The 26,342-nt window shown below is 36.7% G+C and overlaps 1 protein-coding gene across 3 annotated transcripts in view; it reads left to right on the forward strand.

The window, feature by feature from the left end:
* LOC150074975 (ATP-binding cassette sub-family C member 1-like) overlaps nt 1-26,342 on the forward strand; it is an 889,139-nt gene that overhangs the window by 690,047 nt on the left and 172,750 nt on the right. For all 3 annotated transcript variants that reach the window (XM_090388347.1, XM_090388349.1, XM_090388348.1), the window contains one exon: nt 12,823-13,022. In XM_090388347.1, coding sequence (XP_090244473.1) covers nt 12,823-13,022 — 200 coding nt within the window. The remainder of the gene's footprint in view (nt 1-12,822; nt 13,023-26,342) is intronic.

Here is a 26,342-nt window from a genome sequence, read left to right on the forward strand (position 1 = left end):
CTACTGACACTATGCTGCTGCAACAGGATCTGGAAAGGTTGAGCAGATGGGCTGAGAGGTGGCAAATGAAGTTTAACATTGACAAATGTAAAGTACTACACATGGGAAACAGCAACCCCAGAGCAACGTATCAACTCTGTGGTACTACACTGACAGTGGTAGAGAATGTAGTGATTATAATGATTATTCTGATTTAGTGCCATCTTGTTATTTTTAATTTCTTTTGTGATTTGTGCTAATGCCCAATTTAGCTATTGTGATGGTGGTTGAGGTTTGATTTTGTGTGAGCTGTTTGTTTATCAGTTAAAGGTAACAATTCTTTCATTGTGGTATTATTAGTTCCAGTATTTTCATTATACTTCAAAGAAGTTTCTGATTTGTCATATTTCAAGTTTAATACATGATAAATTTTCATAATAATAGAAGCATATATTTCCCATTAGTAAGACTGAAATTATTTTGGTTATTTTTAACCATATTTTCAACAGATTTGTCAATATCAACTGTATATAATTCAAAATGATAAACTTTATCACCTTAGGCTTATTGTAATTACCAAATGTAACTTGCTTATGATTAAATCCAGTAACTGTGTCATCCAATGTAAGAGTTACAATGGAAGTGTACTGAAGTTGTTGCACGTGTTTCCTTTTTTTTTTTTTTTTCTCTATACATTAAAAAAGTTTTTCTCCTAGTGATATTTATTCAAGCCAATGACAGAAGAGGCAAGGCAATTACGTCACTACAAATGCAGTTAATTACTGACAACTGCCTCCATAACGTTCACGAACTTCATGCACTTTCTGTTATTACTGTCTGGCATGTTATCCTCACTGGAGTAGAAAGTCTATTCATGTTTCTATCTTTTGACTTTATAAAAGCAACTTGCTTGTTTTTTTTTAAATGTTATGCCAATGTTTGAAAATCTGAACTTAGCGCTTCAATCCAACGTACCTTATCCCTTACATCTACATACAGGTGTCATTTCTCCTAGATATGTTGAAGAACATTATGTGCAAATTTATTTTACTGACAGTTAATCTTGCATTTTTTAAATTGATTACTGTAACCAACTATACCAAAGGATGATTTAGACTTGGTCATCGGCATTTCTACCACAAAGGTCTTGAAAGGTCTCAAACAAGACAAGAAGAGTCTGTTTATTTTCTCTGTGAGTAAGTTCATTATGGCTGCATGTGACCACATGGTGCTGAAGTTTTCATTTTAAATGATCTTATAAATTCTGGGGTAGCACAAATTTCATCAATTGGCAGTTCAATTTCAAATTTGAAATTGTGTACAAATTTTTGTATGTCTTGCTTTAATTAAAGATAAAGAAATAGAATATTCTGTTATTTTCTAATGAGAACCTACCAGTCACATCATGAAAGAATTAAAAAAAAGATGTGCAGCAATTCTTGGCTTGGGAACTGACAAGTGCACAAGATTGTTTGAAATAGAACAAATTATCCAAAGTTTGGCTCGGCATTTTAATAATTCCTTGCACCAGTGTTGAAGGTGAGTGAGAGAATGTTCACTCATGCTAGAAAGACAAAAACTGTGTTCAGATCATGTCTTCGTGGTGAAGTTCTGTATAGGTTCTGTCAGCTAAGTCTAGACGGTGGGCTGTTGTTATGTTTTCATGCAGGAAAGCATAACAACAGCCCACAAACAAAACAAAAAAAAAAAAAACTTCCCATTACCCCACCCGTTCACTCCAAATGTTTGTCTAGTACTGCCTTGATCTGATGGAAGTTTGTTCCAACAATCAACCACCCACTGGCTGAAAGTTTCCACACATCAATTCTACAAATGTCTTTCCTCAATTTGAATTGTCCCCTCAGATGAGTAATCTGAGCAAGAGGAAGAATCCCATCAGCATTGAGCATGCTCAAACCATTCAAGGCCTTATACAACTCAATCAGATCACCTCAGAGGTGCCTAGTCTCCAGACTGAAATTTGCAGAACTGAAGCCTTTCTTGGTAAGAGCAACCCTTTGTTCCACTCACCAATCTTGTTGCCTTTCTCTGTACACAGTACTCAAGGTGTACTCACCTCCTTCTCCCTGCTAGCAAAATTCCTGTATATCATTAACAAGACACTGTAAGCTGCTCTTGCAGCCCATCTGTGCTGCTCAGAAAATTTCATATCTGACTGCACAGTTACTCCCAGGTCTTTTTTTGTTTTCCACTGCCCTGAGTGTAGCACCGCACAGTTGCAGCACCATTACTCTACCCATATGCAGTACTTTGCATTTGTCAATGTTAAACTTTACTTACCGCCTCTCAGTCCATCTGCTCAACTTTTTGAGATCCTGTTGCAGTAGCGTACTATCATTACTGTTATTAGCAACCCTACCAACCTTCTTATTGAGGTGCCTCCGTAGCCAGGTGGGCAGGAGCAGCAGGGCATAGCACACACACTTCTTGATTAGACCGAGATTCGAGCCGTGACAACCAAATACGGAGAATGCAGAAAGGTCAGGAAATGACCACTGCATATCCCCGGAGCAATATGGCCTTATTTGCTAATGCTCCTAAAAACCAAATAACAACAACCTGAAATGAGGCTTCCAGAGGCCTGCATGTAGTACTCAAGATGTGACCTAACTCTTGCCTTATACAACAGAATAGTCAGCACTTATCCCTGTGAATGACCACCGTATATCCCGGAGCAATATGGCTTTAGTTGCTAATGCTCCTAAAAACCAAATAACAACAACAACAACTTATCCCTGTTGACAAATTCCTGTATATCAATGACAAAACCCCATGAGCTTATCTGGCAACCCATCTGTACTGCTCAGAAAACTTTATGCTGCAAAACTACCCCCAGGTCTTTTTTTTATTCTCCAGTAACTTCCCTGTGGTATAACTCAGTTGTACCCATTTGTTCATCTGCCTGATTTTTCTAGTTCTTGTTGCAGTAGCATATGCAGATTATTGTCATTATCTACATAACAACCACTACTACATATATACCATCTGCAAACTTATAAGCACAATATGTCTTCATCGATATTATTAATAAATACAGAAATGACAAAGGCCCCAGCGCTGAACTCGGGGAGATCCCACTATTAATGTGTTAGTCCAAGAAGAATAGTGCCCATTGATAACCACTCTATCTTCTCCCATTAACCATCCATTCATCCATAGTAGTAACTTTCCCTAAAGACATCAAGCACTTTCTGCACTTACATGAACCAGTTTGCCTGTGCACCCAAAAAAAATGTATATTTAAAGACTGATAACAACTATGCATTACAGAACTGCACTGTTGATCTGCAAGGATAGAATGGGTGATGGGGATGCCCACAGGGATATCCATCTACCTTACATTAGGTTTAATTTTAATAGTCTCCTCCATTTATTTACCAAATGGGATTGTTATTTCCTGGTATGAATTGGATGATCTCATCCTGAAATTGTCACCACCTTTCTTACTTTTAGGGGAGTCATGGCTCTTTATGTGGTAATACTGATATTAATAGCAGAAGTCATGTTATAGAGCAAATGCTTCATCACAATGATCTCTTCCTTTTTCATATACAAACTGCCACCTACTTTCAGAAAATTACATTTTCTTTTTGTGCTATAGATCTATTTGTTTTTTGCTGCTCGTATGTCCTGAGTTTATGTGAAATTACCAATCCCCTTGGGAGTGACCACTTCCCAATGATGTCCACCTAAATTACAATGGAATACTATGCAAGCCAACCAGGGCAGCACAACGGGAGTTAGATCAGACTAACAGTGTTGCTACAAATAGATCCACTTGGTTAGTTGGGAACCACTTGACATTGCAGTAGCATCATTAAAATTGAGAATGTTACAGCAACACAACTATTACAAAAACATCAGTGAGTTTCTCCCATTATCCCAAACCATGGTACACTCTAGCCTGAACTGTAGCTTTAATGGAGCAAAATAAAGCATGGAGTTATTTTCAATGCTATCCAGCAAGAGAAAATTTTTTAACTTTCATACGTAGTTGTGCTGCAGTGTGGTGGATCAGTCCTCAGAGCCTCTGTATCATTTCACATCATCTACAACTAGATAACGAACCCAAAAGTGACATGGGATAAAATACATAAAATGAAAGCTAAGGAAATTTCATATCACTCATTGCTGATCCAAGTCCATTTGCAGGTGCCTTAGGGCCCTGGTTCCCAATGGTGGGGGTATGCATACCCATTGGTACCTCGGGCATTGCATTCACAATGGTGGATTTTTTTTTTTTTTATGAAACCCCAAACACAACAGGTATTAGACCCTATAGTAATTAGTACTATTCATGGGCTGAAGGTTGAGAAGATGAAAGAAGATACTTGTTGACATTAGACTGGAACTTCTGCAGATTATAATTTTCAGGAAATGCATATGAAGAAAGGTTGTTCCTAAAAATGGAAGTTGAATGAATAAATGAGGAAGAAGAAAAGTTGCTTCTCAGAGTTTTAAATTGGACAGTAAAAGGATGTTGACGGAGTTGTGGCACATGTTCGGACTGCTTTGGAACTGAGATAGTGGGAATTATAGCAGCCAATTCAGACGAACAGTGCCCAGTGCTTAATTTTTAGTAAAATATTTATCAGCTAATTAAAAAATTTTACTTATTTTACCATGTATATTTTTCTAATGCCTTAGAATTTATTGTGCTAAATTCAAAGGCAGATGTTGGGATATCAGAGATGTGTTGTCACACAGATATTAGGAATGCAGAATTGGAATCTGGCGGATAAAATTTGTGTATAGAAAGGATAGATAGGATAGGAAGAGAGGAGGGGTTATGCTGTTAATTAAGAAAAACATAAAATCTAAGGAAGTGCATCCATGTGACATAGATGGACAGTGCAATGTGGAGTCAGTTTGGTGTGACATAAGCACTGGGAAAGAAAAAAAATAAGAGTAGGAGTGTGTTATAGACCTAATGACTCGAATGAGTACAATGAACAATTCTACAGAAAAATAGTGGGCTAGTAAATCAGAATGTCATATGATGGGGAATTTTAACTTCCCAGATATTGATTGGAACTTGTGGGTTGGTCACTCGCACACTAGCAAGACTTTTGTAGATGATTGTTTTCTGCTGCAGCATGTTTGAGAGAGGGTAATGCTCTTGATCTCATTATCAGCAGTGATCATTTGTGTATTACGAATTTGCAGATAAAGGAACCACTAAGTGTCAGTGATCACAGTGTACTGATGTGGGATTTGCTTACCATTAAGATATAATTACCATCGGAGGTAAAGGAAAGGGTTTTTGCTTTTGTAAAGGTGACTGAAGTGGTTTCAGACAGTTTTTAAATGCCGGTTTTTATCCTACAGTTGGACCAACTGATGATGTTACCAACAGCAAATTCTAAGTGGGAATTAATCCATATTAATTCCTTAAATTAATCATGGAAGCTACTAGACTTTTCACACCAATTAAGAAATATTGTTCAAGGTTTAGGCCTAAATGGTTGTCAAATGAACTAATGAGATTCATGGCAGAGAAGAAAAATGCATGGGATGCATATAAATTGAGGCGACAATTTATATGCATTCCATGCATTACAGGCTTGATTACAGGCGGCAGTCTGTAATCAAGTCATAAGGAAAGAAATTAGGCAAGTGAAGTCAGATTACGAGAAATATTTGGAAAAGGATGCTAAGAAAACCAACAAGGATTTCTTTACTTATATAAACTCTAAAAGGAAGGTGATGAATCAGATTAGTCCAATTGATATCAATGGTTTGACTGTTAATGATCCTGCTCAGATAGCAAATAAACCGAATGAGTATTTTGCACACACAAGGAGTTATTAAGGAAAGAAAATGCCAGAAGTTTATCAAATTGTAACAGGGTGCTTAATGATTTGTAATAACTGAGATCAAAGTGGAGGAGAAAATGTTGAAGTTAGACCTAAGAAAGGCACCTGGGGGTGGATGGGATCTATCCAGTTATATTAAAGGAGCAGCAAAGGAACTAAGCAAACCCTTAGCCATAATTATGATAGTATCCTTGGAGTCAGGGGAAATCCCCACAGACTGGAGATGTGCAAATGTATCCCCAATTCACAAAGGGGGTCAAAGAGTGACAGGAGTAATTACAGAGCAGTTAGTTTAACTTCTGTTCCTAGTAAAATAATGGAGACACTAGTTAAAGATGCATTGCAGGATCATCTAGACAAGACTGCAGCAATAATTCAGACATAGCATGAGTTTATGAAGGGAGAGTCTTGTCTGACAAATTTGATTGGATGCTATGATGTGGTTACAAAGGAACTGGATGCAAAAAATAATTTTGATATCATGTACTTGTATTTGACACAGTTGCGCATGGAAGACTACTGTACAAATTGAAACAGAATGGTATTAAGGGTAAGTTGCTACAATAAATAAAAGGGTGGTTGAGTGGGACTAATGTTATTAGTGGAGTCCCACTGGGTTTGGTGTTGGGCCCACTATTGTTTTGTATATTTATCAATGATATTGATGAAGGTATATCAGGCTTAGTGTCGAAGTTAACAGATGATACAAAGGCTCGCAGGGTTGTTAATGACATTTAATGGCAGTGTGCTACTGCAACAAGAGCTAGAAAATTTGGGCAGATGGGCTGAGAAGTGGCAACTGAAATTTAACATTGACAAATGCAAAGTACTGCATATGGTAGAAGTAACCCCAGAGGAATGTACCAACTGTGTGGTACTACACTTAGGGTGATAGAAAATGAGAAAGACCTGGGAGTAATTGTGCAGTCAGATATGAAGTTTTCTGAGCAATGCAGACAGGCTGCAAGAGCAGGTCATGGGGTTTTGTCAATGATATACAGGAATTTTGCTAGCAGGAAAAAGGAGGTGATTATCCCCTTGTATAATGCTATGGTCAGGCCACTCCTTGAGTACTGCATCCAGGTCTGGAGGCCTCATTTTAAGAAGGATGTAAAGTTGCTTGATTGAGTACAGAGAAGGGCAACAAGATTGATGAGGGCAATGAAAGGGTGGTCTTAGCAAGAAAGACTCAAGTGCTGCAAATTGCAGTATATGGAGACTAGGCACCTGCGAGGTGTATAAGGCCTTGAATGGGTTGAGCATGTTGAATTCTATTGGGATTCTTCTGCTTGATCAGATGACAAACCTAAGGGAGTATACATTCTAATTTAGGAAAGACAGTTGTAGAATAGATGTGCAGAAGTTTGCCTTTAGCCACCATGACTTTAGACAGATGGAGGTTTGTTCCATCTGTCGTTGTGGAAGTTGATAGCGCTAAATAAATTCAAGGAGGAATTAGACAAACTTTTAGAGGGAATGGTTGTGTATATATATATATATTTTTTTTTTTTTTTTGGCTGATGCTACATGATCTCATACCCTTTGCTTTCTTGCTTCACATGCCTCTATTACTATTACCTCCATGAATCACTTGTCAGTTCATGTATATTTTTGTATAGTTTAGCCCTTACTGATTTTTATCCTAAGAGCAACTTCTAGTCAATGAAAGGATGTCATGTGCTGTCATTTTTGTTATTTACAAAAATTTACTTTGTAATTAATGTACCACATTTGACGAATAGTAGTCATATTCCCCTCCAGAAGCAGTTGTTTGTAGTAAGTGTTCCACTAAAATACTTTTTTATTGCATCTGCAGCTGAGAGGAGAAACTGAGTGTTTATGGAAATTATTCACTGATGAGTCCTGTTGTTTACAAAAATTACTTTACTCTTTCTAAATCTGCCCATAACAGCTATATGAGGGCAAGCAATAAGGTATATTTCATTCATTTATTGAGTAAAGCTGCCCCTAGCCAAAAAATCTGTCAAATAAGTTTCCTATGTGGAAACTTATTCCTATTTCCTAAAGGAATTATTCAATTACTTAGGAGAAAAAAAACAGATGTTTATCAAATACAAACATACACAGAGACATGACAGTTATATCCTGTTCTCCAACTTTAGAAGACAGGTAAAACACAATATTAATCTGGCCTACCAGAATTACTTATCCACTGTACAAAATGCAATGCTGAAAAGGCATGATATGAGACCATTCTGGAAGCATTGGAAGATGGGTTATAAAAACCATAACCATGCTTATAAAATGGAAGCCATCAAATTAGAAGATTTTGTTAAATATTACTATGATCTATATACTAAAAAATCTGATCATAATAGTAAGTTTGATAATACCTCCTCCTCATATTACAGTAATATTCTGACACATTTTGAAGTTAATCCAGATATTCTATTGGACACCCTTAATAAGTTCAGTTTAAACTACGATACAGATACTGATTGTATTCCCATGGCCCTCTGGAAACACTGCTTTGTAGTCCTGTAACAACTGTTACATCTGATAAATGCCACTTTCAAAAAGGAATCATTCCCTGCAAGATTAAAGGAAACTACTATTACCCCATTATTTAAAAAGGGCTCAAAAAGACAGCCCAGCCTCCTTAGCTAATCATTTTAAGTAAGATCATTGAGAATAATATCATATATACTCAGTTATGTTGTTTTGTGAAGAATAAATTCAGCCACATTCATCATGGCTTCCTTATGGGCAGATCAACAGTGACCTATTTACTTTCCCTAGAGCATGATATCAAATATGCACTTGACAATAACAACCAAATAGACATCATATATCCGGATTTGCAAAAAGCCTTTGATTCAGTTCTACACAATTTACTCTGCCTTAAATAAAATCACATTGGGACACTAAGTAATGCTTTCTCACTAATGGTAAACTTTTATAACAGGAAAAGCAGAGTTCTTTTTGAAGGAAGCTATTCCTCTACTTTTCCTATCCAAAGAGGAGTCTCACAGGTTTCTCCTCTTGGTGCATTATTGTTTGAAATCTATATTAATGACCTACAAGATTGTAGGTCATTAATATAGATTTTCCGATAAATGGTCCGATTATGCAGATGACTTTAAAATATATAAAATGGTTAAATCAACAAAAGACTGTGAATTAATGGAAGAAGGATTAGCCACTATCACTTCATGAATTATAAATAATGGCCTAACAGTGGATTTAGACAAATGCTGCTGCTACATCTCTATTGCAGACTATCACAAAAAACATAAAATCAGTTATCCCTACAAAATTGATAATCAGGCAATAAAGAGAGTACAAGAGGTTTCTGATTTGGGAGTATGGTTCTCTGCCAAGGGAACCTTCAGTATATCGAGTGGTTATAAAATAAGTTCACCTATTCAGGAGACCCTAGTGTCAAAATGGTTAGAGATAGCATTGTGAAAATCGGTGGGTATGTCATTTAGGGTATGGGGAAGCGATTTGTAGAATAAAAAAAAAATTTGTTCAATCATTTGTGAATGTTGAATGGAGCAGTTCCTTCACTTGTTGACCAACGTGGGGAGGGGCACCATCTGGCTGAACACTGCAGTCTCCAAGCATTGCCTTTCTTGCAGACTGGGAAAGGCGCCTTCGTAGCCAGGTGGGAAGGAGCAGCAGTGCGTAGCACACGCTTCTTGATTAGACCGGGGTTCGTCACCACCAAATACGGAAGATGCAGAAAGGTCAGGGAATGACCACCGCATATTCCGGAGCAATATGGCCTTAGTTGCTAATGCTCCTAAAAACCAAATAACAAACAAACAACAGACTGGGAATAATATGATATCTTAGAAGAGTGCAGTATTGTGCACTAGTTACTGTACACCTTACGGGACCACGGGGTGTGTAGACTCTTCAAAGAAAAATGGTCCGATTATAAACTCTGCTGTGAATCCACACCATACTGTTAACGTATGGACTTTGTTATTTCTTGTACAGCAGATGGATGAGAAGTTCCCCATATTTGGTAGTTTTGTGCATTTACAGCCCCAAGAAGAGTGAAATGTGCCTCATTAGACCACAAAATCATTCGAGCCCCTGTATTGTCAAGTTTAATACGAGCCAGAAATTGTAGAGCAAAGTCTATTCATTGTTGCTGATCACGAGACTTTAGTTCTTGTACTACGTGAATCTTGTACGGGAAGCAGCGTAAAATTATTTGAAGCACTTTACGTACAGTAGACCAAGGAAGGTTCAATTCTCTTAGCACAACTCTGGCACTACTGACTGGTAGTGTTTCGCATTCTGCCCTGGAGGCCATTGCAACCGCCACTTCATCCATTACCTCCGTTCCAATACGTGGTCATCCCCTGCCTGGAATTACACCTAACTCCCAGGTCATTTCAAATTTATTTATTAGTTTTCTAATCCTCGCTGACATCAAAAGTCCTTTATGCAAATCTTTATAAGTTTCCGATATTCACGTAGTGATGCTTGACAATTAGTATTATTCTGATCAAACAGTTTTACTAAAAGAGCACGTTCCTTTTTTGTAAGAGCCATAATGGTTATTGATGGTGACATTGACCTTTCTGATTTAATCTAACAGGATGTCGTTTGCATAAGCAGCATACCTTGAAGTAAATGACAACTTTTACATATGGGCAGTGCTGTTTTTCCCCTGGTGGTGGAAATTTGAACTTTTTTTTTTTCCTTCTACAAATCCCTTCCCCATACCTTAAATGACATATCCACCAATTTTCACAGCACTAACTCTAGCCATTTTGACACTAGGGTCTCAATAGGGAAACTTATTTTAAAATCATCTGGTACATATCAGTAAGACTACTGTAAAGGCCTCCAACTCTCTTGGATTACTTAAAAGAGTATGCTTCGATTTTTCCAACATACAACTTATAAAATGATTATCAATCTGATACTTGAATATGCCTCACAGATCTGGAATCCTTACTTTAAAATACTCATAAAACAACTGAAACGTATTTAGAAATCCATAATTAGATTTTTAGTGTACAAGTCTAGGTTGGAAAGAGATGCAAGGTCTTATTATGAATGGTGCACTCACTTTGGGATGGTACCCTTCAAAGAAGGGCTACGACTCACTGAAAATTCCTGCTGCATCTCATGACTGGGAAGCTGGATACCCCTGAGCTGCTCTCTCTGATCAATTTTAGCTGCCCTCCAAGAGTTCTGAGAAGACAATCTGCTGGAAATTTGTGCCATTCAGAACTGATAATCTAAAATTCAACTACTTCAAGAGAACTGCAAGATTGTTCAATGAATCTAACATTGATATTCTAGCTGAAAATATAAATATCAAAAGAGAAATAACAAGGTTCTATATAATCAAAAACTAAAAAGTAATCCCTAATTCATATCCTGGTCTAAAGATATGTCTTTGAAAACAAAATGTAGGTATCCAATGTGGATTTCCTTCTTGAATGGAAAAAAATAATAATAAATAAATAATGATCATCAATTAAGTAAAAGTGTGTTAGTTGTCTGATGGCACCAGGGGTTCCCCCCATATACCACCATTGAACAATGCAGCAATGGAAAGGTCGATTTTATATTAGACACAACCAGTTGCATTCTTCTACTAGTTAGGTGTACACAGCCAACCTTATAAAATCCTGGCAAGACTAGTGGAGACACCCAGATGGTAGAGGATATATGCAATGGTGATTTGTGAATTGTTGTGCCTAGGACGGGAACTAACTTTGTCAAGTTGAATTCATATTCTGTCCAGAGAAATTGGGTGTTTATCCAGAACATAAGGGGAATAGTCATATTAGCATTGGCCACATGGTGCAAGAAAGCCAATGGCTTATGCTACTACCCCAACCAAAAAAAAAATAGAAGAAATAATAAGCAGAAAATTTTAAAAAATAAATAATTAATAAAAGAAAAGGAAATAGACAACTTATGTGTTTCCCTCCTACCTTAGGTAACTATCCAGCTGACCTTTGAATTTCCCCAAACTGTCAGCCTGTACCACTCATGTAGGTAACTTATTCCAGTAATTTATAACTCGATAGCTAAAATAAAACTTCCTGCAATCCAGTCTAAACATCCCCTTCCCCAAAACTTGAATTATTATTATTATTAGCTATATGGACCCTAGTTCTAGAATCAATTATAACTGTGAAAATTTCGTTCTCATTCATTTTACTTATGCCTCTCAGAGCCTTAAACACCACAGTCACATCTCCTCTAAGGTGCCTAGCTTCCAAGCTGTGCAAACCACATATTAAGTCTTTCCTCATATGGACGCTCTTTTGCCGATCGCACCAGGTGAGTTACCTGTCTTTGGACCCTTTCAAGAAGCTCAGTGTCTTTCTTTAGGTGTAGTCTCCATACTTGAACACAGTATTCCAAATGTGGTCTAACAATAGCCTTATATAATGGGATTATGACATTCTTATCTCTACTACCAAATTTTCGATAAATCATTGATAGGATACCATGGGCCTACCTTGCAACCTGTCTACAATGCTCTGAGAACTTCATGTCTGATGGAGCCTTCGTAGCCAGGTGGGCAGGAGCAGCAGTGTGTAGCACATGCTTCTTGATTATACCGGGGTTCGAGCCCATGACCACCAAATATGGAGGATGCGGAAAGGTCAGGGAATGGAAAAGAATGGAATTTCTTAGAAATATCTCAGTGCTAATCTAAACATTAATAATAAAAATTCTAACATGCAGTCAGTATTTTCACATAGTTGGTTCTAGTAAACTTTTATCACATAGTTGGTTCTAATAAACTTTTAATTTATATGTATAGGATTTGATAAAAAAATTCAACTTGTTTCATATAAGGGTTGTCACATAGATCATAAAATTATCTACATTATATTGTATCAAACTTAATGAAATATATTAAAGTAAATATTACATTTTGAAATCTAAAATTCGATTTTTTGTAATAAAACTCATACCAAGCTATTTTATCTTCAGTGGTAGAGAAATACATATTAGTTTGGTTCTGCTCATATCCATTTTTCCCACTCTTATGCAGAAATTTTATGTGGCAACATCACGGCAGCTGAAACGTCTGGAATCAATAACACGCTCTCCTATATATTCTCATTTCTCAGAAACATTAACTGGAGTAAGTGTGATTCGTGCATATGGTGCTCAAAGTCGTTTTTTGCAAGAGTCTAGCCGACTTGTGGATAAAAATCAAACTTGTTATTACCCAAGCATAGTCTCTAACAGGTAGCTATAGTATGGTGACAAATGTAAAATGTTGGTAAAAATTATAACTTTGAAAAGTGATATTTTAAAATTTGTCTTTATATTGCTGATTAAAGTAATCCTTTGCCATTATGAAAATATACATAAAAATCATTAATAGACTGAGTAACTTTCACATACACTGTCTTTTATTCATGCAAAATTTACCTTTGCAGTTGATTATCTTATTTTTAGATAGAATTTTCTTCTGTTGTCAAATATCTTGTTTTTTATAAGGATTGTGACATAAAACATAAAATTACTATATGTATATTACCTGCATATTACTGTATTGTATCAATAAATTGCTATATATTGTATGTTCTGTATACACTGAGTGATCACTGAATTATGACCATCCCTATGAAAACTGAATGCAACCCGTTGACCACGTGAGGTATGAAAGTGCGGAGTTAGTCAACCTACATAGCATAGATAAGGTGTCAGTGGTTCAGTAGGTAGTAAAATTCTGAGCGTGATGGGGAAAAGGAAGGAAGGATTTATTGGACTTTGATAAATGACAGATAGCGGATGCTTGATGAGCTGGTGGCTCAATTTCACAAATGGCTGAACTGGTGAGCTGTTCAAGAGCCACCATAATTAAAGTGTACCAGGACTGGCATCAAAATGGTTAAACAACAACCCGACGACAAAACTGCAAAGGTCAGCAAAAGGTTGATGTTAGAGGTGAGCACCAGGTCCGAGCACTGTTGAGTTGACTACCCAATACAACATGGGCTATACCAGCATACGACCCCTACGGCATCCTGTCCTAACCAAGGTTCATCATCATAAAAGACTCGCCTGGTGAAAAGAACATGCAAGTTGGATGTTAGAAGACTGAAAGAAGGTGTGCTGGTCGGATGAGTCATGTTATTTACTCCACACAGTGGATTGCATGTACGGATTTGGTGTCAACAACATGAGGCTCTTGATTTATCATTCATGGTATCAAAAGTGCAGGCCGATGAAGGCAATTGCATGGTGTGGGGCATGTTTCACTGGCAAGAACTTAGACACTTGGTGCATGCGGAACAACGTATCACAGGTCTCCAATATCGTCAACTGCTTGCTGATTGTGTACAACCCGCTATGTTACACTTTTTCCTAAAGGGCAATGGTGTCTTCCAAGATGACAATGCGCTGAGCCCTCGGGTACTTGTTGTACAGGAATGGTTTGAGGAACACAACTTCCAGCATATCGATTGGACTTCCCCCGATATCAATCCCATAGAGCACTTGTGGAACACTATGGAAAGGCATATGAGGTGTCTGGATACACCAATCACCTCCATACCTGCATTGCTAGCCACATTAACACAGCTTGGTTGGCCATACCTCCCGAACGCTTCTGACATCTTGTTGCATCAGTGCCACATCAGATAGCTGCTTTACTAAGGGCAAAAGTTGGACCTGTGAAGTATTAGGTAGGTGGTCATAATTCAGTGATCACTCGATGTGTGTGTATATATATATATATAATTATTTTAAAATTATTTTATAAAATTAATTATATATATATATATAATTATTTTAATTATTTTCATTTAAAAATTGTCCAACATAAAATTAGGCTTTTTATTGTGACGAAACTCATTCTGGAAAAGCCATAACTTTTATTGTGAAATATCAATAAATATAGCAAGAGCTCTTATTTTTTTATATAAATAAAAATTTTGTATTTGATTAAAGGACCAAGAAGATTGACATCAGGAAGATTAACTGGTATTAAGTAATTTGTGTGCAGGCTGCTATTGGGGAACATAAATTACTGACTTTAGTTACTGTTAGGCTTGTATTTCGTATTATCAGAGCTGCCCACATGGCATCCATGGTAGCCTCAATAATCCTGTATGGTCTAGGGCATGTAGACATGTATAGTATCTTATGTAAGGTGGCTCCCAAATGCTAGTTCAACTCTGCCGTGGTACACTGTGATGCTACGAAAATTCTGCAGAAAGGCTAGAAATGTGTGTAATGCTACGTTTGTGCCGTGTATGTGTTTGTTATGTTGTTTAGTTGTTTCTGGCCGCTTTGCTATCAGGAAGCAACAAGCACCAGGGTGGTGTGTCTTTGTACACATCTACGCTGCGAGGAGGCGAACCACAACTGAGTGCAAACCGCAGAAAACCTCAAGTGTCACATACTAAATGTCGAAATCATTCAAAATATAATAAAATAATCAGAAAAATTAAAGATAAAAATAAGTAAAAAATAAATAAATAAAATAAAAATAAAATTCAATAAAAATAAAGATAAAAATAACTTAATAAAATGAGGAAAAAAATCATCCTGCACCAGTGTAAGGATGCGGACCCCGCCTAAGGTTAGCAGGAAATAAAGTCAAGAAGACACGGTGATGTCACTTGGCATCATACACATTTGTTAACCTACTGTCCAAGTCGAAGATGGTGGTGAAGATGGTACTTGAGCTAAAAAAAGAAAAAAAAAAATGGTGGTGGTGGTATCACGAGATGGTGATGATAGAGATGCTGGTCTGGACTGGAGGTAGAGCTGGAATAGAAGTATTTCCTGAAATTGGGGCACTACTGATGATTTGTCCACATCTGGCAAAGGCTTTATGTGCAAAATCTTGCGGAAGATTAAATTTTTCTTTGGAGTCCAAGAGAGAAGACTCATTGCCTGGGGAGAATGGTTGACACAGAGTAGACAGAGGCTGGCGAAGAATCCAAGTAATATGGACAGGTGAAAAGAACATGCTGCCAGCCTTCTGGGCTGCCACAGTTACAGAGGGATGAATCAGACAGGTTAAACATAGCAAGTTTAGCACGAAGGGAACCGTGACCATTTAGAAGAAAAAGAGTGCGGAGACTCGGACTGAACCATTTTAGAATAGACTTTTGTAAGGCAAAGGACAGAGATGGAATAAATTTTCTTGTGACATACCTTTTAAAGAAGAAGACCACCGATCTTGCCAGAGTTGAAGGATCGCAGTGGATATTAACATCGAAGTCTAAAACGTCAACTGGAATGGCATGTCTAAGGTAATAGCAAAAACCTCGATAAGCAATTTGGAGATCCAGAGGTAGGTAGGCAACCGTTTAAAACCTGGAGCGCAGCTGTCGAGACAGTGTGACAGGTACGATTCATGATTAAGAGCATACGTCTTTGGATAGAGGAGAGTTTCTTTTGGATGGCGATCTTCTTAGTATACCAAAACCAGGCGCCAGCACCATAGGTACAAATCGGGATAAACACCACTTTGTACAAAAGACGAAGGGTATGATGGTTAATACCCCAGGATTAATGCGAAAGACAGATAAGCATAGACGTATACTTAACTATTTTATAATGAAGGTGCAAGATATGTTTCTGAAAGTTTAACTTGCGATCTAGAATAATACCCAAAAATTTATGCAAGTCAACCTTGGAGAGAGAGAACGACCAAAAAGTTTAACAATCGGAGGCCTGAAACTGTTAAGGTTGCCCTTAAGATAAAGAAGCTTAGTCTTGTTAGAAGAAAAGGTAAATTTATGAATAGTGGACCAAGAGCCCAGATGATTCATAATGCTACTAGCAGTACTTTCCAAAGAAGCATGAGAATTACCAAGGACAAGAAGGGTTAGATCATCCGCATATGCTATTTTAGAAGCAGTGGGAGTTGAATGGAGAAGCCACTCATCTAGAACCAAATCCCAGACGAGTGGACCGAGTACCGAACCTTGTGGGCATCCTCGAGGGACAGAACGACTAACTTGCTGAGTTCCAGAATTGACTTGTACAGAATGGTCGAGAAAGTAGTTGCAGGTTAAGTTGTAGAGTTGTGAGGAACATCGAGCAGCCCTGAGGCGAGCAAAGAAGCTGTTCCACCCAAGGGAGTCAAAGGCTCCAGAGAAATCTACAAAAATAGATATAGCATATTTAAAAGTGCAGTTGTTTACTCTGGAGAGAAGTTCAACCAAGGCCTCCTCAGTTCCACGGCCTGTACGAAAGCCAAACTGGTCGGAGGACTTTAATGAGCGTTCAGCAAATAGATAATCTAGACGGGCAGAAATAAGTCGCTCAAGAGTTTTACCCGAGTTGGACAATAAAGCAATAAGACGATAGGCCTTAGCAGAGATAGGACTACCAGGTTTGGGAATTAATTTTAACAATGCCATCTTCCAAAGGATAGGAAAAGTTGTCTCATTCAAGCAACAGTGGTCTAGGGCAGGGATGGCGAACCCATGGCACAAGTGCCCAAAGTGGCATGCATGCCATGGAATTCAGAGCATCCTAAAAAAATTTAACACTTCATGCAGTGGTCTTTTGAAGTCGGAGTGGTGACGAAATTGTGAAATGAAATTATGAAAAAAATTTGTATCTTAGCATTAGCATTAGCATTAGCAGAGGCATTTGATGCAAGAAAGCAAGCTTATGCAGCATCAGCCAAAAAAAAAAAAAAAAAAACCCACTTCCACTTCACACAATATTTGAATATTTGACACATTTATTCAGAACATAAGTTATCAGTAAAGTTATGTGAGGTATATCATCCACATTCAGTATTTAATGTAGCCTGCTTCATTGTCAATTACAATTTGTATGTGGCGTGGAGATTGGAGTTATTCTTCATTAATTCTGATAAATATTTTAATTGCCATTTGCCCTTTACAGATTCTTTAGAATGTCAGCCCAACTGTTTTACAGTTATTTAGAATGACATTCTAAACCAGGGGGTCCCCAAACTTTAAAGTGGGTCCCACATGAATTTTTGGAATATTTTGCAGGCTGGAGAAAATTCTTAATTACTGAAAACTACATTCTTTGCATAATTTAATGTTATGGAGAGAAACAAAATTTATTCCTACCTATATCTATGGATTCAAAAATAAATCAATGGATATGTAATATAAATTATACCAGTGTGTTTATATAATTTTTAATATTACTTATTTATTGTACTAATCACAAAAATACAGTCAGTAATACAACAAAATTAATTACACTACCCAACATGATTTTTACCTCCAGCAAATCAATGGTTGTTTCTGGTCAAGTTTTATGCATAGATTTTAAGATCAATCATAAAAATTTCATATCACATCTCAGTTTTAAGATATAGATAGCTGATGATATATTAAGGAATCCTTATGTGCTATGATGTAACAACTAAATCGCAGGTATAGCATAGCTTAATTATCAGCACTGACCTCATAGTAATCTGCTTGGTTTGATGAAACTTATAACAGGTATATAGTAGTTATTAAACTTTTAAATTCCGATTAGTAGATATTCGTAACTTAGATAATTATGAATTTTAAAAAAATTTTAAAATTTACTAAATTATGAGCTTTAAAAAAATGTTAAAATTTGCCTAAGAAAGGAAAGTGCACATTCCATTCTATAGTTCTCTTATTAAAATCATGTATTAAAATAAAATAAAAATGAGATAAATGCTAATAGCCGCGCACAAGCGACTTTTGAAACCATGGGCGCGCCCGTAGCCAGGTGGGCAGGAGCAGCAGTGCGTAGCACACGCTTCTTGATTAAACCATGGTTCGAGCCCGTGACCACCAAATATGGAGAATGCGGAACGGTCAGGGAATGACCACCACATATCTCCAGAGCAATATGGCCTTAGTTGCTAATGCCCCTAAAAACCAAATAACAACATTCAAAACCATCCTCAGTTAGCTATAGTGGAAAGAGAAGAACACACGAAGTATGTTATATATTCGTTAAGTTCCTGAAATGCATTTCAGTGCACGTGGAAACTTCATATGTGCTAAATTCCAAATAGGAGAGAAGTTGATTGGAACCTTATTGTTTAATATGTTGAATGATGTGTGGCGCTTAAACCACTCAGTGTGGTTTATAACTTTCAGGTGGTAGATAACTTTCATCAACCGGTGAAATACCACCCTATGCTTATTGGAGGCTTGAAGTGGTGAAACCCATGTTTAGTCTCTAGAGCAAAGTTTCCGGCATCCCCCTCCCCCATACTTCTCCCATGCACGGTACTAAGTACTATAGGTTTTGATACCTTTCCTGTTTGGGGTTTTCATAAAAAAAAAAACTATTATGCACCTGTTATCATCATCAGCCAACATCAGCCAATCCACTGCAGGATGAAGGCCTCTCCAGCAACTTTCCAGTTCCTTCTGTTTTGAGCACTGGCCATCCATTTACTACTCAAAAACTCATGAATTTCATCTATCCATCTCCGCCTTTGTCTTCCAGGTTTTCTTCTAGCTTCGCACCTGTTATAAGTTTCATCAAACCAATCAGATTACTATGAGGCGAGTGCTGATAATTAAGCTACGCTTTCCAGACAAGTCAGTATTTTTATTAATTTTATTACACCATTCAACTGCTCAATATATAGCGTATGATAAACTGCGCTACAAAAATTCACCTTCTGTTCAATTATGCCAATTGTTTTTACTGTTTTTAGGTTAATGCATTGTTAAAATGGAGAAGACAAAGCATAGAACTTGCGGCAGTCACCCAGACAACTTCTGCTATGTCTGTGGACACTTAACCCAAAAAGCTCAGAGGAAGAAAATGTACAATGTCACAAAAGTTGCATATTCATTATACTTCAGCTGCAAGATCAGTGACCAAGAAAAAAATTGGGTTGTATTACTTGTACAATGAACTTAAGGCTGTGGTTATATGGCAAGCTGAGAGCATAACCTTTTGCCATCCCTATGGTGTGGTGCAAGCCCAGGAATCACTTCGATGACTGCTATTTCTGCATGACAAAAATAAAAGGTATTTCCAAAAAGAGCAAGCACTGCATCAAATATCCCATCAGCAATTAGGCCAGTGCCACACGGTAAAGAACTGCCAGTACCTCTGCCACCAAAATCTTGGGGTATTGTAAGTAGTGATGAAGGTACAGAAGAAATCGTTTTACCAGATGTCGCCGAACCATGTACTTCACATGATTTGGACTACAAGCCAGAAAAAGAAAAGGCCCCCACACTACATTGAACAATAAGAATTAAGCAACTTGATCAGAGACTTGGGCTTACCCAAAGAAAAGGCTGAATTACTCGAATCCAGATCGGCAAAGGTACAAACATTACAATATACCATAAGCGAAATGAAGAGTTTTCAAGATATTTTGCAATGGAAAACAACGTGTGTCTGCAGAGATGTCGTTGGTCTTATGCATGAACTGAACATTGATCACAATACCCCTAAATGGCATTTGTTAATTGATGCATCAAAGCTAAGTTTGAAAGCAGTATTGCTTCATAATGGAAATACTTTACCCTCAATTATCCTCTTGTTCATGCTGTTGGCCTGAAAGATACTTATGATAGTATGTCCCAGATTCTTGCTGTTATACGTTACAATGACTATGGTTGGAATATTTGTGGTGATCTCAAAGTGATTGGACTGCTTGTTGGGTTGCAATATACCATAAGCAAAATGAATTTTTCAAGATATTTCGCAATGGAAAACACAACATGTGTGTCTGCAAAATACTTTCACTAAATACTGTTGTTTCCTGTGTTTGTGGGATAGTCATACAACAGCCAAACACTACGTTGTACGAATGTATTCCCGGAAAAAAAGAAATGTAAAGTACGTTCCATTGGTTGATCCCAGAAGGTTTTTCTTCCCACTTTACATATCAAGCTTGGACCGATTAAGAATTTCATTAATGCACTGGATAAAGAAAGCAGAGGATTCGCATATTTACTGAAAATGTTTCCAAATTTATCTCATGCAAAGATGAAGGAAGGAATTTTCATAGGTCCTCAAATAAGAAAGTTCCTAAAAGATGAAGAATTTCAAAGAAACCTGAATGATGTTGAACTGGCTGCAATTGGATTTTTCAAAGCCATGGGACATGGATTCTTCGGAAAGAGAAAAGAAGAGAACTATGAGAAACTGCTGAAAAACTTGCTAAAATGTTACAAGAAAATATGGGGTGCTGATTGTCATTGAAAATGCATTTCCTTCATTCCCATCTGGATTTCTTTCCTGAAAACCAGATGGGAAGCAGATATCAGTGATGAACAAGGAGAGCACTTCCACTCCGACGTATCTGCAATGGAAAAACGATACCAAGGTCACTGGTACTGCCATGATGGGACTTTACTGTTGGTTCCTTAAGTGGGAAAACAATGTGGAGTATAAAAGGCAATCATTGAGTGGGAAACATGTCTAAGTAACATATATTGTGTGTAATAATTACAACCATGTATGCTGATATTGTATAAAAACAAGGAATTTAAAAAATGCATATATATCTTTTTGACGTAGACGTGAAAGAAGTAAAAGATTTCTATTTTCATAATCAAGACATTAATTTTGTTCAGAATAACCAACTTTTGTTCCATAGGTATGAAAAAAAAAAAAAAGTGTTATTATTTATTTATTGTACTAATCACAAAATTAGATAGTATGAATCAGAGCTGTAATGCTCAATATGTTCTACGTTGATTATTAATATTTGTAAAATAATAAGAGGAGTTTACCTCAATATAGTACACTTCCGTAATATACTCTCCAGAAATTAAAACGAAAAAATTGGAAAACTTACATTAGAGTAAAAAATAATTAAAAACCAATTTAACACAATTAAAAATATTAAAAAGAATCTAACGAAAATATTCCTTACCGAATAGGATTGAACATCAAACTTAAATAGTGATTATTTGTCTTCGTGCATGCCGTAAAGGTCCATGCATAGGAGATCAAATATGGCCGACGAACATTGACAGAATTCTCGCATAGTTTAATTTCTATGGTTTCTGCAATTAATAGTCGCATATAATTACATTAAGTATTTTGGCTGGCCTCGTTAAATAAAAAAGTATGTTTTTCGTTAATGGCATGAAAGGCTAATTCTGACACTGCTGAACGAGAAGTACGAACTGAGGCTTCATGATGATTTACACGAATATTCAGAGAAAAACTTGTCGAATCTTGGTAAGAGGAGTCACAATCACCGCAAGAAATGTTGTATACCAGGTCATTAATTTGTGTTGCGAACACGGAAAGAACCGAGCGATTGTTCAGTATAGTGTGTAATTTCCGTATTGGCCTGGCCACAATTTTAAATTTGGTATCTTTGAAGAATCTATTAAGCTGTTTGTGCCACTGTTCAGCATATGGGACAGAAATAAAGTATTTTTTTGATATTACTAATGTTAGTTGGTGTAGTATTTTGTATCCTATCCTTAGCCTATACCCTAATTCAGTTTATTGTGGTAAGGGGATAACTCCTGTTTAAGAACCTGCTAGTTAATATTTGTATTTCTGAGCCCGAAAATTCCGTCGTTGAATATTTATAGGCATTTAGAAATTGATTAAAGATAATCAATCTTTTGTAGGTGAACGCGTGATGGCTATTATAATGTAGAAGCATACCGGTGTTTGTAGGTTTTCAATAGATGCTAAATTGAATTTTATTCAAGTCCCGAGTAAGCATGAAATTTAGAAAGTTTAATGACTTTGTATCCGTATCCTCCCTTTCCAATGTAAATTTGAGTGTAGAATGAATATTATTAAATGAATTTAAAATGTCTTGTATAGTACTACTATCTGTAATAACTAGAAGGAACATCGTCTAAATACCTCCCATAGTATGTGATACGGGGTCGAAAAGTGTCAAATGTATATACTCAATTGTTGAGAGACAGATCTCTGACGTTAAGCCGCTCAGGCTCAAACCCATTGGTTTGAGCCTGAGCCAAAAATTTGTTTGTACGCGTCTCGAAAGGTGATATAGTTGGCCTCAACTAACAGTTTAATTAAGTGAAAAATTTCCTTAATAGGTAGCTTTGCATAATTAATCGGTATCGAGTTATTATTTAGCATATCCCAAATAATCTAGTGTATTCAACATTTACATTTGTATATAACGAGGTAACATCTAATGAGAATAAATTGTCATTGTCGCTAAGTCTTAATAGTCTTTAAGATTATTAAATAATGTATCGTAGTTCTTAATTTTGTTATAAAAGAATATTTTCGTTATTCTTTTTAATATTTTTAATTGTGTTAAATTGGTTTTTAATTATTTTTTACTCTAATGTAAGTTTTCCAATTTTTTTCGTTTTAATTTCTGGAGAGTATCTTATGGAAGTGTTTTACGTACTATATTGAGGTAAACTTCTCTTATTATTTTACAAATACTAATGACAAAAATACAGTTAGTAATACAACAAAATTATAATTAATGCAATGAATGTGGTTGTAGAGTGCAACTAAATTTCATAATATCGGGTTTTAAAGTACTAGTTCCAATTCTTAAGAAGTCATGTAAATGCAGGTCACTTAGACGTGATTGTATTTTTGATTTTACATATTTTATTTTTGAAAAGGTCTGCTCACCTATATATGTACTTCTGAAAATTTATGTAACCTTTCTTGCAAAATTTTTAATTTGGGGATAATGTAGAATAAAATTGAATTAGATTTTCATGTTTAAATATTGTCTTCAGTGCATCATTAGATTGAAGCTCTACCAACTCTAATTGTAAATTCTCATCAACATCATTGACAGGTACGTCAAGCGGATTTTGAAAATGTTCAAACGCCTTTGAATTATTTTTAAAATCAGAAAATCGTCCACAAAATTTTCCTGCAACAAACTAACATTTTGAACAAAGTTTTCAATGGAAAAATTACAAGTAGGCATATTTTTAGATAAATTATTACAACATGGAAAATGTGAAAAATTATTCCGAAGTAGTTGACTTTTAAATAACTACAGTTTTGTTTCAAATTCTTTGACATTATAATACAATTCATTGACAAGTTTGCCTCGTCTTTGCACACCAATGAGCCAAAACATTATGGCCAGTGAGTCGTTATGGAAATTGAAGCAACTGCAGGTGAACTACGGCACAGGTTGGGACACTAAAAAAAATACCTGATACTGAGTTCTGTTAATCAGTGTTACTCTTGTTCTTTAGATGGGAAAGGCAGCAGCAAGCTTAAGCAAGTTTGATAAAGGTCAAATTCTGATGGCCAGACGACTGTGTCAGAGCATATCCAAAATGGCACGGCTGGTGGGGTGCTCACGGTCAGCCATGGTTAGTACCTACCGAAAGTGGTCCGAGGAGGGGAACCGACAAACCACCAGTGAGGTGTTGGACGACATCAGCTCATCAATGCTCAAGGTGAGCAAAGGCTCTCCCAGATAGTACGTGGCACCAGAAGAGTGACTGTGGTGCAACTTGCCAGTAATTGGAATGCTGATGATGGGAGTAATGTGTCGCAACACACAGTACATCGAACCCTGCTGAAATGGGGCTGCGTAGCCACAGGCCACTCTGAGTGCCCATGCTAACCACGGATCAACTGCAACAGCACCTACAATGGGCATGCAAGCATTGAAACTGGACATTGAGTGATTGGAAGGTCATCTGGTCCGATGAATCACGTTTCCTGTTGCACCATATGGATGGCTGGGTATGTGTGCGTCGTTTACCTGGGGATGTGATGGCACCTGGATGCACCGTGGGATGAAAACAAACTGGTGATGGTGTTGTTCTGCTGGGATACCCTGGGTCCAGTCATCCTTTTGCGGGACACTCTGATGTCTACCCTCTACTTAAATGTCATTGCTGACCAGGTACACCCTTTCATTGGAAATAAATGATCTTCCCCTCTGGAGTGTGCCATATTTCAGTAAGATAATGCGCCGTGCCACATTCAAATGCTTTGACAATATACAGGTAGTTCTCAACTTTACGAGTTAATTTGTTCTTAGCACGTGCTCGTAAAGTGGGAATTTATTTTCCATAGACATAAGATTAAAAGTTCTCAAGAATGAAATTAGTTAGCTAATTAGTTTGTTTAAACAATGATTGATTTATCGAAAGAAATGAAAATGTAGCCTGTAAAATCAAGCAGATTATAATAATAGAGAAATTATTTATGACTTAATGTTAAAGAATGTTTATTCTTCATCATCGTCGACTAAATGCACACTCATTGATCGCTCATTATTGGCTTGGCACTCATTAGTTTGTTATACAAGTTGTCTTCGGAAATGTTTCAAGAGGCGTTTGTTTTCAAGATAATCTTCTCTTTTAATTATGAATTTCACGATTGCATGCATAAGCATTTTTTAGCAGCACACACAAATTGCAACTAACATGATTCGCATGGAGTAACAAGTTTACGAAGATTTAAAAAAAGGAATGAAGAAAAGATTCTGAAAATTTGTTTGTTTTTTATACGATTGAAGATTTCAGTACATAGGAAACACATTTCACCATAATAACTTAAAAAAAACCACCCAATTCCAGCTATCAGTATTTTTGCAAATGCAAGAAGATCGAGTTTACAACCATTTATATTAATTGCTTTCAGTAACAAAAAAGCCCAATAAACCGGAAAGTGCAAATTGTTTTTATTGTTTTATGGTCGTGACCTCCAGAAATGTGCTTTAGAAAAACATCACAAAGGCATTTAAAATTGGTTCTTATAATGGAAACTTATGGTAACGATGAAAGTGTAGTGCATTTTAATGATTTGAATTGGTAACTAATACAATTTACAAACCACGCTCACGACCTTTTATATGGCCTTAAGGTCATGCTCACCTTAGCCTGACATAGCCGAGTGGTCAGGAGCAAGAGTGCATAGCACGCGTTCCTTGAGTGGACCGGGGTTCAAGCCTGTGACTACTGAATACGATAAATATTTGTATTGACTATTTATTGTAAACTCTACTGACTTGGTTGTCGTGCCGGAGTATAAACAGGAAAAAAAAATTTTTAAAATGACATTTTAGAGAGATAAATAGCTTAGTTATACAGCGAAAATTTCAACTTCCGAGATAGTGAAATGAATTACCAAAAAACAATGTGTTATTGGGTTCACATTACGATATTTTAACGATACAATGGTGTCTCTGGAACTGATTAATATCATAAAGCGGGGTACACTGTATTGTATAGCTATGCGCGTGGTTTGAAATGTGGTATTTATGAATGTTTAACATCATTTTTTGCAATTAATGTTCATATTTTCAATTTTGTTGATACTTGGGGAAAAAAAAACTCGTAAAGCAAGAACTGCCTGTAATACAATTCATTGACAAATTTGTCTTGTCCTTGCACACAGATGAACCAAAACATTATGACCAGCGAATCATTATGCAAATCGAAGCAACCGTAGTTCACCTGCTGTATTTTTGTGAACTAATCACAAAAATTCAGTCAGCAATACAAGTAATACATCAAAATTAGTTACTACTTTTTTATTGTACTAATCACAAAAATACAGTTAATAATGCAACAAAATTATAATTAATATGAAGGATTGTTCCATCGCATTAATTCTGTATTGTTCGAGACCCCCCCCCCGATTGTTTGAGACTGG

Source organism: Mastigoproctus giganteus, chromosome 14 (genome assembly GCF_048544385.1).
Source record: "Mastigoproctus giganteus isolate SK-2022 chromosome 14, ASM4854438v1, whole genome shotgun sequence".
In the NCBI taxonomy this organism is placed as follows: domain Eukaryota; kingdom Metazoa; phylum Arthropoda; class Arachnida; order Uropygi; family Thelyphonidae; genus Mastigoproctus; species Mastigoproctus giganteus.